The following is a 13858-nucleotide window of genomic DNA, read 5'->3' as shown; positions in this document are numbered from 1 at the left end:
AGGAGCTAAGGGACTAAAAATAGGTAGGTAGTGGCTGCACTGGAAACTACAGAAATTCAGTTAGATCAGTCTCAACTGACTTGATGTCAGTTCAGCTGCCTCAGAGGTACAGTTAACTTAGATTAGGTCTGCCATTTTTAGACTGATCTAAACTTCCTGAACTTCTGTACAGTTTGCAGTTAGATCCCCAGGGTGCAGACAGCGTAGCTCAGAACGAATTTTGGAAAGCATTCCGAGTTACAGCGGTTACCCTCGACCAAACAGAAGTTCACTGTTGGTTCTGGGGGCGGGGAATGTAGCTGCTGACTCGGAGCCTGCAGCCAGGTTCCCCTAGCAACAGCCAGGGCTCGCTGTTTTCAGAATGGGAGGGGAAAAAGGCAGTGGAGGGAGCTTGTTCTTGGGGCTCCCCAGCTGGTACTGAAGGGTGGGGGGTGTGAATAGGAGCTTCCCATGCCCTGGGCGGGTGCTGAAATACCCCAGACCAAACTCCCTCTGTACCCTTTCCCCACTTTCCATTCGAAAACATTGACAGGCTGGGAGCTTTACAGACACAAGTTAAGAAAGATGCTACATTTTAAAACGTTTTTATCTGATACCTCATGCAATGAATGGTCAGATTTTCACCCTATCGGCCTTTTTGAAGCTGTCTGCAGCCATGCACTTGTGTTTAGTCACAGATATGAACTGCTTTCTGGGTGCAGACAGAAGTATAGCTCCCGGCTGTAACTCAGACCGACTTGTGCAGAGCTTTCTAAGTTACAGCCTTATCCCAGAGCAAATAGACGTTCACTGTTTGTTTCAGGTTCCCATAGCAACAGCTCGGTTCTCTGCCAGTGCTCGCTGTTTTCAGAATAGGAGGGGCAAAAGGCAGTGAAAGGAGCTCATTTTGGGGGCTCCCTAGCCAGTGCTGAAGGGTGGGGTGAGTGAATTGGAGACTCTTCTTCCCCCCCCCCCCAGCAGGGAAGGGGGACTCCAATACATCTGCCCCACCCTCCAGGAGGCTGATAAACCCCCAGAATGAACTCTCCCCTCTCTTTTGCCCTTCCCATTCTGAAGTGACAGGCTGGGAGCTCTGCAGACACATTACAAAAGACTCAAGATTTTGAAACATCTTTATCTGATACCTCATGCAATGAGGAGTCAGATTTTCACCCCGTCAGCCTTTTTTGAAGCTGTCTGCAGCCATGCACGTGTGTTTGGTCACAGCTAGAAACTGCTTTCTGCGACCAGATCAGGTGAAAATTGTCACTTCTGTCTGCACCTGTGGCCATATTGGGCAAGAAATTGTCACTTCTGTCTGTACCCCTAGTTAAGTATACAGTCTGCTCCTGGGCAAACTAATTAGATCAGGTGGCTATTTTTAATGTGATCTAACCTCCCCAAACATCTGTACCTCACCTGTAAGGCTGCATCCAAATTAGTGTGGCCATGTGGTATGTGGTGCTGCAGACATGTCTGTAGTGCCGCATACTGCACAGTCAGCTGTTCTCTGCGCTACAAGGGCGCACTGCCCATGCATGCACTGCTCCAGTTGTGGGGGTTTTTGTCCTGCGGATTTTACCTCTGGATATGCAGGAATCAAAAAAAACCGGAGCAGCGCACATGCAGGCAGTGCATGCAGCTGAAAAGCAGAGCCAGGCTGCCCAGAGCCGTGCTCTGGCTGCTGGCCAGGCTCCGCCCAGTACGATCACTGCAGCTGCAGCCCCGGAAGGCCCCCAGGAACCCAGGTAAGGCTGCTGGGGCCAGCACAGTGCTGGCCCCAGCTTCCCTTATCGCTCCTGGGGTAGCTTGCCCTGCACCAAAGCATGCATGGTATGGGCATTCCCTGGGGCCAAGTAGCTGCAGTGTTAGGTGCGCTGCTGCTTGTCCCTGGGGAACCAAATGTCCATGCTTGTCTGGACGCAGCCTAAGAATCTTTCTGCATGTACTTCCTCTTGTCCTGACCTCAGCTGTATGAGAAATTTTCTGTGCTTGTCGTTGTCTTCTATTGAAATGTTCTTATTTGTGGGTAGTGCTAGTGACTGATTGGTTACACTGGGTGGATTTTAATTTAAAAAAAAAGGGCTGGATCTACATAAGAGACCTGGGACTTGCTCCAATCAAGTAGATGTTGCAGTCATTAAATTTCAGGTACCTGAACTTCAGCATGGCACCCAGCACCCAGTTAGGTCTCTAGGCTTCCAGCTGGAATCTCAGGACATGCACAGACAAGTGATTATACCAGTTTAAAGTAACAGAAACCTCAGGACAGGTACTGAAATTCTGGTATTTCATTGGCTGCTTATTCCTGTTCCAGTAACATAAGCAAACACCCAGTTAGAGACTGACCCTCTCACTCAACAAAGTACTGCTTGTGCCTAAGAACACAATTTGCTCAGGTATCACATTTCACAAACTAGTAGAACATTTTTATCATTAGATATATGGATTTATTTACAAATTAATGGGAATTGATTAATAATGAAACTGTATCTTGCTCTTTAGAAAGGTTATTCTACATATTCATATTCAGTGGTATTAAGAGCCAGTTGACCCACAGATTTTCCATGAAAAAAACCCCAAAGGCCACAAATCTATACTCATGTCTTTAAGGCTGGAGTCTTTTGACGCTCTTTGACTGCTTTATAACACATTACTCTATGAGACCTTATACAGCCTCTCCACATTCTTACTGTGTAAGGCAGAAGACAAATCTGGTGAAAAAGCTTTCAACAGCTGTGAGCATTAGGTTGCCTACTGTAACTTTCAACACTTCAGGAAGAAAACTAATTACAACATAGAAAACATCGTAGCATAATTTAAGGGAAATACCGATTTTCTTTTTTCATTTTCTTTTGCCTTCTCATATATTTTTACATCATGAAGATAATATTGGGCGGATTCTTAAGTGTGGATATGGTTAGGTTTGATATCTAATTGCTGATCACTTTATTCTTTTAACCCCACACAGGCATTATGCGTCAACCCAGAGTTCTCCATCTGCCAGATTGAACTTAAAAGGAGAGAAGAAATGACTGTAAATCTATCTCCCCAGCAAATGCCAGTTAAGGATTGCTCACTGCACGAGGCAGGTGCACATCTAGATACAATTTCTGGCATCTAATTTAATCTTTACAATGTGCACAACAAAATAATCTCAATGTAAATAATACAGTTCTTCATGGCTCTTTTATGCAAGTGTTTGTACTAAGAACTGATGTAGATTTCCTGATGTATAAATGTAAACTTTTTCTGTGTGGAGTCATTACAAACAATAATTGTTCTGCCTTGGTATACAGGCTGCAATCTGCTTTTAGAGTTGGTCAGGAAGAAACTGTATGCTCAGGGATGAACACTGGTTCCCAGGCCTTCAGAGCGACTGAAAATTTCACAGTAATGATATGCTCCATTTCTGTGGGAATGGATGCCAGTTTTACCATGAGCTGTGATGACTGCTTGCCAGTTTGTAGGGCTATATTTATGCAGTTCATCAGCCCACCCAAACGTTAGCAAGATGCCATTTAAGAGAAGTTGTGCCAGTTCCATGACATTTTCAGCAAATGCTTTCCATACCCCACATGTGGCCTTTACAAATATTTTTTGATCAAATGATATAGAAAACTAGATCATGTTAGGAATTACTCTGTATACTATATACATCTGTGTTATGTTCACATTTAGTTACTTATGACCTTATTTCTATTCTACATGTAGAAATATTATAGAGTGCTAATAAAGGTATCCAAATTGGTTCCTTGATTTTTTTTTCTCAAACAGGTGAGTCCTTAACTGATGAATGATAGTAAGCAACTTACTCCAATTTGGATACTGCAGTAAGAACAAGGGAAGAGTTGCTATAAAAGCAAGCTTGCTATTTTCATCCATTGATCCATCTGATTGATTGCCCTGAAAATTCTCTACCACCTTTTGTTAGACATTTGCCAAATTTGTACAGCCAGCAATAGCCAGTATGTTGCTTAAGTACATTGTGAGATATACAAAAAGATACAGAAATTTGAATGCTGTCCTTCCCACCAATGTAAATTCCTGCTTTTCAAACTGGGTGAACACCATTAAACCAACCTTTAAGCTTGTCTGGCCTATGTAGGCTGTACTGCCATACCTAGCCAGAAATGCTTCCAGTCCAGGTGCAGTATGTACTGACAAAAAGCAGTTCAGTCAGCATAGATTTGCCACCTCCCCAAAAGACTGAAGCCAGGAAGAACAGTTTCCTCTTGGCATGACTGTGTCTGTACAAGAAGTTTTGCTGGCATAGCTCTATCAGCTAGGGAGTGTGAGGTTTTCTTTCCCCGGGAAAATTTTATTTTGAATATTTAGCCTGTGTAAAAGTACCCGTCAAAGTTAGGAGAGACCATCAGCAATTCTAAAACTATATAACAATAATCATTTGTACCTTAACAGCCGTAAGTTGGAATATTCAGTGTTGGTAATAATTGTTCTAAGGAAAAAACTGGAAATGCAAGGTTATGTTAAGAGCTTGTCCAGATATTACTTGCATGTGTGATGTTATTAAAGCAGTTACTGTTTCTTTGACCTCTTGAATACACTAAACTTTTGCCTTTCAGAAACAGCTGGGTCTGTTAAGAACCATTTCCCAGTTCTACACAAGGTAGATCATATGACTCTCACTTTATCACCCTTGGAGGCCATGTGAAGGACAAAGAAAAGAGATACACTCAAAACTAATGTTTTTGTATGGTGGGAAGCACTTGGCCCTGATCTTGTGATGAGCACAAGAGCAAAGAGACCAACTGAAATGTGAAACCATTCTACTCTCTTCCATCTTAGTTGGCTGTTTTACACATTCTTTTAGCTAGGATAGAGGTCCCTTGCACTACCTTCATTTTTGGCAATGTTTCACCCAGTTCTATTTGGACAGAATGCTGCATGTGTTATTTTGCAGAGCTACTATAGACAATGATTCCTATTTATGTGGCTTAATACACATAAATGCCCACTCCACCCATGCTTTTTAAAAAAGATAAAAGACCTTATTGTGGATGGAAAGCTTGCATGCCTTAATCATGGATAATTATCATTACAGCTCCCTCAGAAAAATGTTAAAGGCTTCTGCAAAGATTAGTGTTACAGCTTTGAATTAAACTGTACTGTAGGTAAAGTTCACTCTCTCTCTACATATATAATTACAAATTAGCAATGTCTTAGGCCCCCATACAAAAATAGAACTGGCTTCTAGAAGCATTGGTAATTACTTGTTGAAAAGATTTTTTTTTGTTTGAGAGACAATTTGTCTTAAACTGTCCTTTTCAATTAAGAAATGTAAACTTATCTGATAGACACTTCATTTAAGTGAACTCATAATTCACATATTTGGAAGTAAGTTCCTAGAACAGCTGATACACACCCTCGTGGCGTTTTGCTATGCAGCAGGGCACTCGTAGAATGTGTTAATGTCAACAACAGTTTGGTATTTTGCTGAGTGATCTTTAAACAGGGATGGTCAACTCCTTAGGATGATTACAAATGAGAGCATCTAGACTAACTCTTCTCCCTAATTCTGCCCTTATCCTTGTTTTCCTTTGGGCTATACTTACCATGCAAAGTTTCATGGCTTCTGCTTTCTTCCAGTACATGCAATATCTGCATGATTATTTAATGTGTTAATTTGTGTCCTTTAAACTACTAGTGTACTGAGGTGGTATGCTGTGTGTCATTCAGATAAGTGTCACTCAACCTGGAAGTGATTCCAAATGAAAGGGAGGGTTTTTTTGAAAAATCTAGTTAATCCTTCAGATATTTGATCTGACATCTCAGCTTCCAATTAGCCTGACTAATTTATTTTCCTAAATTTACATCCCATTTAGATATCTATTCAGGGTTCTAGACACCCCAGTACAAAGAATACTGTAAAATCTTAGTTTCTGTGGGACCTCAGCTAAACGTGAGCAGCATAAACTGAAGCAGTGATATCTGCAGGGATCTGTTGGCAGCCTGCATCAACTACTAACTCAGTTGATCTCAGTTGGGTAGTAAGATAGGAACTAAATCAAGACAGTATCTGGTAATGATTTTAATAAATCTACTGAGTATTGTTGGACACTGTCAGCATTAGGAACAAGATGATGACTATACTTCAGGGTATGAAGACAGGAGAAAAGAGGTGCTCTCCCATTCTGGGCAAAAAGCCTCAAGTTGTCTGTAGGCACCTTGTCCCCCAGGTAACAGCTTTGTATTTTAGTAACGAACACGTATTTGTGTGTGATGTATTGAAAATGTTGGGACAGGGAAGTCATGTGTACAGCACACTATGCTGATTGATTAATCAGTTTTGTAATGCCTTCAGCAAAACTTTATAGCTTAAATGAAGGTTCCATGGAACTTCTTAGCCTGTCACCTAAGTGCTGTGAAATTGGAGTCCAGCTTGTGGTTAATGATACAGGACTCTACCCAACAATATATATATATTTTAAAATTAAACTTCTTCGAAGAGAAGATGGAGTTTTATCAAATTTTACGAGACCAACCATTCCATTTAGGTCATAAAATTGATGGAATTATCTAAGTCGATGTACGGTTAGTAAATTACATTGTCCTTATGAAAGAGGATATGGAGGAAAAACAGTAATGACAACCAGAGCACCCCGTAACTCTTGTTAAAGTAAAAATGGACTTCAGCTGGTGTAGAGGTTAATGTCAGAATAAGATGGTCACGTTAGCATGAACTATGATACCGAGCCATGGCTATTAGTGAAGTGGCCTTGATGATTTTAAGCATATCATATGAAACAATGATGGAGGACAGTGAAATAGTGTGCAAGGAAGTTTAATTTATGTAATCAAACCAGGCCAGCAAGAGACCACTTGGAAGTAACAGCCAAGAGTTATTGTTTCACCTATATTACTTTGAATCACTTACACATTTCATGCTAGGAAATGTGTAAAACTGACACTAGCAAATTAATTATGGGGCTTTGCTAAAATAAACTGGCACTGCTAGCTCAGGTTCAAGATTTTGGTCTTTTAATTATGTATTTTCAGTTTACAAGCAACATCAGAAGTATTACATTTCTGGAGACTAACAGGCCAAGTTAAATTTCAGACCTTCTTTGGAAACAGCAATTCTTTTTCCTTAAAATAAGAGTTATGAACAACTTATTTGTGTTTCAGTACAAAACATTTTCTATCCTGCTTTACATCAGATCCTGGGAAGTGCACTAAAACACACAGTGGTTTAGCTGCATGACATAATTCAGTGAAAATAGTCAGTCCCTTTGCAATTTATTCCTGAATTTTTTACAGGTTTGGATTTAACTAATTGGTTTTCTTCTGGTTTCTACTATTTCTGGAGTCCCACAGTAAAACAATATTAAAATACATCAAGAAGATTAAGAAGTGTAAGCAGGAAACAACAGACACAAATATTGGGAATAAATCTGGTAGCTTCTGTGGAGGATTCAGCGTAGCGCTGATTAAACTGAGGACGCCCATCAGAGTTATTGAGACGAGAAACTGGAAGATAAAGAATGATATACGAGTTAACATTGATTTACAGTGTCAAATGAGTAAGTGATTATTCTCGCTACTTAAGGTGCTTTGTATTCTTCATCCTCTATATATGGCTGACATCTCAGAAAATACAGTGTGTATCTGTACTGGCATCCTGTGCGCCATTTTCAAGGCTGATGCAAAGACAGTCAAGCCAAGCACTTCCAAATAAAGCATCATAGGAGACTATCTTTCTTCATTTCTATTTCATACAGGAATATTTTGGAACAGGGTCTTTTACTGTTCAATAGCTGCTTTGCTGTAACCATGGCCCAGGACACGACTATGGTAGGCACAGCACAAATCCAATACAAAGACATGGTTTGTACTAGTTAGAAAAGAGAAGTATGAAGAAAGTCCCTGTGCCAAAAAACCTCACCAGTCTAAGAGGTCCAACTGTAATTACTGGGAGAAAATGGAAAAATCTAGGAGAGATGGGATTTTCTCCCTTCTATTTTCTCTTCCTAAACTTACTCTTTATGAGCCTGTAGGCAAGATTTACATTTGAAGTTGGGGGAGCATCACATACAGGAGTTCAGAGGCTATTACTAGCTTAAAGGGGCAGAGGAAATGAGAGGGGGCTCTCATGGAACGCCCATTAAGTAAATGTGTGCAAAGAAGAATCTTTTCCATGGCATACATATGATAAGGCCAGACTAATGTGAATGATTTCAGGCATAAAACTGAATTATAACAATTCCAAAAATACAATAAGAACACTTAACAGTTACTTACCAGACTCTTAACAATCTTTGGGAATGGCTTTAACCAAGGAATGTATCCCCAAATGGAAAGGGAAAACGATTTCAGCTGCAGGTCTTCTGCTGAAGTCTTTTCAAATATTGAAAAAGAAGCTGTGCAAACTGTAAGAAAGGCTAATGTTGTCCCAATGTAGGCCAATAAGAGGCCATCTTTCAACAGAAGAGGCAACATGCTGTTAAAAAAGAAGTACACCCAGAAGTAAGTTAGGCTATAAGCCAATAAGACTGCATTTTGGGTAACCTTAAAAAGGTAAAAGGGGATACATTTAGGACTTACTTTCATCAAGGCAAGAACAATACTAGAGTAAGAGTCAATGATGCATGACTTACCTGAAAGTTGATACAAGTAAAAACCATGTAGCCATGAATGGGATTTCATTTATGATTAAGCAGACTGGTCTGAAATCAAGAGAGACAGGTTGGCAAATCCTGTGATGGCAACACTTCTGCTAGCTATTTCAAACACGTTTCAAAATTTTACTTGCTTTAGGCCAGACTGACCAGGAGAACTCCCCACTAGCACTATGTGCTATCTCAGACTTTTGCATGTGCTACCACCCTCCCCCTCAGCACCAGGCAGGGCAGAATCCATGGAGGACTAATAGTGGCAGCCTGGCCCAAAGACCTAAAGTTAACATAACTGGCTCCCCTCCCAGAACTTTTTAAATCAAGGAAAAGCATGCAATTTCATACAAGCTGGGAAGGGAGGTGACAAAGTATTTCTTACAAAAAAAAAAATTTACTTACAATGATACTAGAAGAACAGATTTTTCATGTACTTGGAAGGAGAATAGGAAGAATGACAATGCACAACTAACCTTAAAAGAGTAAAAGGTAGACCAGGTATTAATACATGGAACTCAAATGCAAAGCACAGGGTTTTAATTTTTCCATTGGTCAAATGTATGTAAAGGCTGATAGCAGCATGAGAAAGTTGATGTCATTAAAGATGTACCCAATTTGTATTAAACATGTTCAACTGCAGTACAGTTTACATGTTTCAGTACAGGTGGAGGCACAAGTATATAAATGTGTATCCATAACCAACTGGAGAGTCTGGCCCACAGTATTTAGAACGTGTTTCATATCATTAAGCCTGAACCTTGCAGACTTTTGCCCATGCTTAATTTTATTCTTACAAATAATTCCAACAGAAATATTTACAACATGGGCTGTACTAGGTTGTAACTGTGCAGTTGAAGACTAGTTGTATTATGCTGCATTAATTGTGTGTACCTAAGTAGTAACTAAATAGCAACATGCTTGTTACTGAGAAAAAAATATTGAATAAAAATTAAATTAGAAGACGTCTTTGGAAGACTCAATGCTACCCCTCCTCCCTCCCGGTATGATAAATTCATAAGCAGTACTTATCTAAATAATCACTATTTTAAACAAAATCAATCCGCTGCTTACAAGGTTAGCAATATCTAAGTATGATGATTTGGGTTTCAGAGAAAACATATTTTGCATTCCTATCATGGTAACACACCCAATTTATGTCCAATGATATTAGATTGCAGAGTAAAATAAGCAAACATTAAAAAAAAAAGAAGTATCATTCCCTTTTCAAACTACTGATGAGGCTACAATGAGTATTGTGGGATTTTTATTGAATTTGGCAGCCAGTGTATTAAGAAAAAATATCATTTTGGAAACAAAACAAAATAGAAGAGAAGTCTCAAATCTATACAAAGCTTATTGTGTGCAAAATCTTCCAAACACTCTTCAGAGGAAAATAATAAAATACAACATTAAATAAGGAAAATTGAAGCTAAGGGAAAGGACCTGAGATTTAAAGAGCACTAGTCAGGTCCTCTTAGAGGACTCTGATATTAAACTCTGCTAGCTGTACGCTTTCTAAGCAGTCTCTTCGGCAGATACAAAGTGACATTTCACAGCATGCACAACTCCTCTACTCTACGCACTGTGGCAATTTCAAGTAAATCTGTTGGTTATGCTCCAACACTACAGTAGAGTTAAAATAAGAAACAATTAAAAATATACACTTACCAGAGCAAATTTAAATCCTCTGAGAGAGGGCTGAAGAGTTAGTTTTATACAAGCAGGAAGTAGGCTCAGGAATGTGAAAGCAAAGCTAAAAGGATTCAAGAAAAAAAAATAAAAGGCTCATCCTTTTATATAAAAAATTCTCTTTTGGGATTTCAGATAAAATTTTCAAAAGCAGCAAAGTGATTAAGAAACCTAAGTCCCATTTTCAATGTGTACTAAATTGCGAAGTACCACTGAAAACTAGAACAATTTCTGGCCCTCACCAACCCAAGCACTTTCACAAAAGTACGAAGCTGGTCTTGAACTGTTTGCCTATTTGAAACCAATACTGCCAAAAGCTTAAACATTTGAAGAAATAAGGGGAAAAAATGCACACACCTAATGTCTCCAGTTTAACTAATTCATTTCTTCAAATCATTAAAAAATCATTAACATTAAATGTTAACCATTATAAGCTCAAACATGGGAAAAGTCTTTAATCCTTTTTGCATTACCTGAGAATAAAATACCCACTAGGAACATGCAATATTTTGAAAACCTGTGTGAACGTGATATCACTCATAATTCTTCTAAAGAGCTTGTGGGTGAGATTTCCACAAGCACCTCACTAGTTAAAGAGTATAAGTCCCACTGGGTCCCACTGAAAGCCACTGGGCCCCGTGCTCTTAAAATCCCCCACAATCTTATGCATCGAGCCATTCAGCTCTTTCTTACCTGAGTTTAAGCTGAGTCTGAGGTGAAATAATGTTCTTTATCTTTATAAGGACACTTAGACTGCACCAAATGTTGGCTACTTTATCCTGAAAAGTTAATTAGTGAGTTGCATCCATTTTCATTTGAGGTTCAAACAATAAGAGGATTTTTTATTACTTTACCAAAAAAAAATAATTCATAAGCACGCGTCATATGCTGAAAGAAAAATTTGGATCAGTCTGATCTTGGCTGAAAGAGACTGGATTAAAATGTGTATTAAAATAACAGAAATATTTTCTTAAACACAAGAGGTCTTAAGCCTTAGCTCATAATGCTATGCACTTTATGAAAATAAAGCTCTGAAAACATCTGCTTCTGGGAAATTTTAGATTAAATGATAGCACGTGAAACTTTTTCCAAATGTGAAGACAATCTATATGCTGTCACATTTTATTACATACCTGAGTGTATTTAGCTCTGCTTACTGGTTGCTAGCAATGACAGAGTTAACTACTAATAAATCAAGAAGTCTAAAGACATTAGCAGTTGTGCTAGGATCAATTTCAAAATTAAATTTGTAACTACAGCTATCATGCTCATGAAACTCATCCCTAAACAGCTGCTTCAATCACAGCTGTGTAGACATAACGGTAAGAAAGCTACTAGCACCAACAACTGAGCCATCTTCCTTGGATGCTTACTAGCAATACAGAATACGCTCTTCAAATTTGCTGAGGATTACAAGTGAACAGAGGGTTTGGCAGCACCAGCAAACACATAAGACGCCTACTTAATAGTCAATAAGATTTTACAACCATCAGCATTTGTTACTGCTTCTGTAAATGGGAACCAATTCAAAGAGCCTGTTACACGCCCCTCAGTATAAACTTACTGTGCATTGCTTACGTGGACAATTTCTCATTTTATCTAGATTAGTATCCAAGTCAGTCACTCCCCTACTCAGCTCAGAAAATAGTTGGGCTAATATTAGACCAAAATCCTTGGACTCTTTCAGATGCATTGTTTGTTGACATTTACAGATTTTATTTTTAAACATAGCACTGGGTAAAAAGTGCACAGTGACCAACGGCATTTTGGTTTGTACATTTCTGTATCTCCCATGTTTCCCATGCTTGAGTTACTTTTTAACAAGCTGCTAGCAAATAAGAACTGAAAATAATCCAGTGGCTGCACCTAAATGAAATGCCTCAATTACTTTTTCCAGAACAAACATACCGCAAGTTATGCAGTCATTTGCATCTAGTGAAGAACTGTTGGCCGAAACTACCTTTGTAAAACAAACCATTTATACTAATGACAGTCACTGAAACCCAGGTTCTATAAAGCTTTCTAAGTCCCAGGAAAGGCATGTATTAGTGAACTGGGGTTTTGTTTCTACTTCGGGAAAAGCTGGGTTCTGAATCTATTCTAAAGGTTAAAGCTGCAAGGTGCATCTTTTGGGGGAAAAAATTGTGCAGAAAGCAGTTACTGTTAGATAAAGCCAGTCTTTGACTGTATGCAAAACACTGTCTGTAAATTAAAGTTTCTTTTACTAGAGCTGAGTATTATGCTAACTAAAAAGGAAGACACCAAAGGTGTTAAGTTAAAGGTTGCATATTCTGATGCTGCCAATTACTGTGGCATCTATTTCAATGGAAAAATGCATGACTTGAGTATGGGTTTGATGATGGGATAAGTGTTGCCTACTCATATAATATCCTGGAAGATGCCAGCTGAGCAAGGGGTTAAATGTTGGATTAAATAACTGGCAAGAAATCACTGCCAAAGAAGCCAGCTCAGATTACTACGTCTGTGGTGTGTCTTCCACGTGAAATCCCCAAAGGTCATGATCAAGGTTTCTCAAGGGATCCAAGAATACAGAACATTTACAAAGAAAAATAAAATGCATGCATGCCTCAAACAAGCCTCGGTCAATGGCAAAGAGTCTTCTGAGTACTTGCAGGATTTGTTCCGCTTCTGTGCAGAATGGGAGCCAGCACATCGCAAAAGCAGCAACCACTGTAACTGCTATTTTAATTAACAGCACTAATCTGTAATAAAAATAGTTTAAATTAAAATGTAAGGTGACAAAAATACAGCTGATAATATGAAAAACATCACGTTCGTAGAGTTTAAAAGCTTAAAGCAGATTTTATAATATACAACTGAATGTGCATGAAGTTACCAACAGTGACAAACTTGAGTAGAAATTGCTACCAATACCACAGAAAAAGCATGCTGGCATCTTAAGGTAAGTGACAAGAAATCCATTAGGAATAGAGTATATCTGCAGGCATTCATTTACCATATTTACTGAAGTATAAGATGAGGTTTTTTCTTTTCAGTCAGAATGGGAAAAAGCCCCTTGTCTTATACTCATATACAGAAAAACCTCAAATACAGTGTCTATCATTAAATGGCTGCCCAAAACAGCATGTACTGTCATGGAAACCAACTATGAAACTGATTGAACATAGCCCACGCTGAGCATGCCTGTAGATCATACGGCCCATACTGGGCAAACGGGTTTTTTTATAATATATTTTGTGTTCCAGGTTAAATCAGCCAAATCAGTTCCAGAACATATCTATTGAGCAGAACTCAATCGTTCCAAAAACCGTATTGATTGAGCAGGCAGAACTCAATCACTCTAAACACTAGGGGTGTGAGAAGTGGGCAGTATTCGATTCAGATTTGGCCCAATTCGAGGGGCAGTGATTCAATTCGCTGATTCAGATCACTGTCCCAGTTTGATTTGTCTGAATCTGAAGATTCAATTCATATTCGGAGAATCAGCGATTCAGCCATGGACACAGCTTTATATGTTTTTTCTACATACCTTGAGGTGCCAGGCACAGCTCGTGAATGCTGAGATGCTGGGGCGA

The 13858-nt window shown here is 39.2% G+C and overlaps 2 protein-coding genes across 8 annotated transcripts in view; one reads left to right on the top strand and one right to left on the bottom strand.

Annotated features, from left to right (window-relative positions):
* Positions 1-4533, top strand: part of ITGB3BP (integrin subunit beta 3 binding protein) — a 52864-nt gene extending 48331 nt beyond the window's left edge. Inside the window, exon 9 of the mRNA XM_025191176.1 lies at positions 2951-4533. The gene's annotated coding sequence lies outside the window, so the exon portion shown is untranslated. The remainder of the gene's footprint in view (positions 1-2950) is intronic.
* Positions 4534-6964: 2431 nt separating this feature from the next.
* Positions 6965-13858, bottom strand: part of ALG6 (ALG6, alpha-1,3-glucosyltransferase) — a 32218-nt gene continuing 25324 nt past the window's right edge. For all 7 annotated transcript variants that reach the window (XM_025191173.1, XM_014525379.1, XM_025191175.1 and 4 more), the window contains 7 exons: positions 12889-13024; positions 10995-11080; positions 10281-10365; positions 9015-9085; positions 8598-8666; positions 8242-8440; positions 6965-7470 (listed from right to left, as the gene is read on the bottom strand). In XM_025191173.1, the coding sequence (XP_025046958.1) occupies positions 7273-7470; positions 8242-8440; positions 8598-8666; positions 9015-9085; positions 10281-10365; positions 10995-11080; positions 12889-13024 (844 nt within the window). In that variant the 3' untranslated portion in view covers positions 6965-7272. The remainder of the gene's footprint in view (positions 7471-8241; positions 8441-8597; positions 8667-9014; positions 9086-10280; positions 10366-10994; positions 11081-12888; positions 13025-13858) is intronic.

Source organism: Alligator sinensis, unplaced genomic scaffold (genome assembly GCF_000455745.1).
Source record: "Alligator sinensis unplaced genomic scaffold, ASM45574v1 scaffold558_1, whole genome shotgun sequence".
NCBI classification, from domain to species: Eukaryota; Metazoa; Chordata; order Crocodylia; family Alligatoridae; genus Alligator; species Alligator sinensis.
Note: the sequence above shows the minus strand (reverse complement) of the source record. Positions and strands in the feature narration are given on the sequence as shown.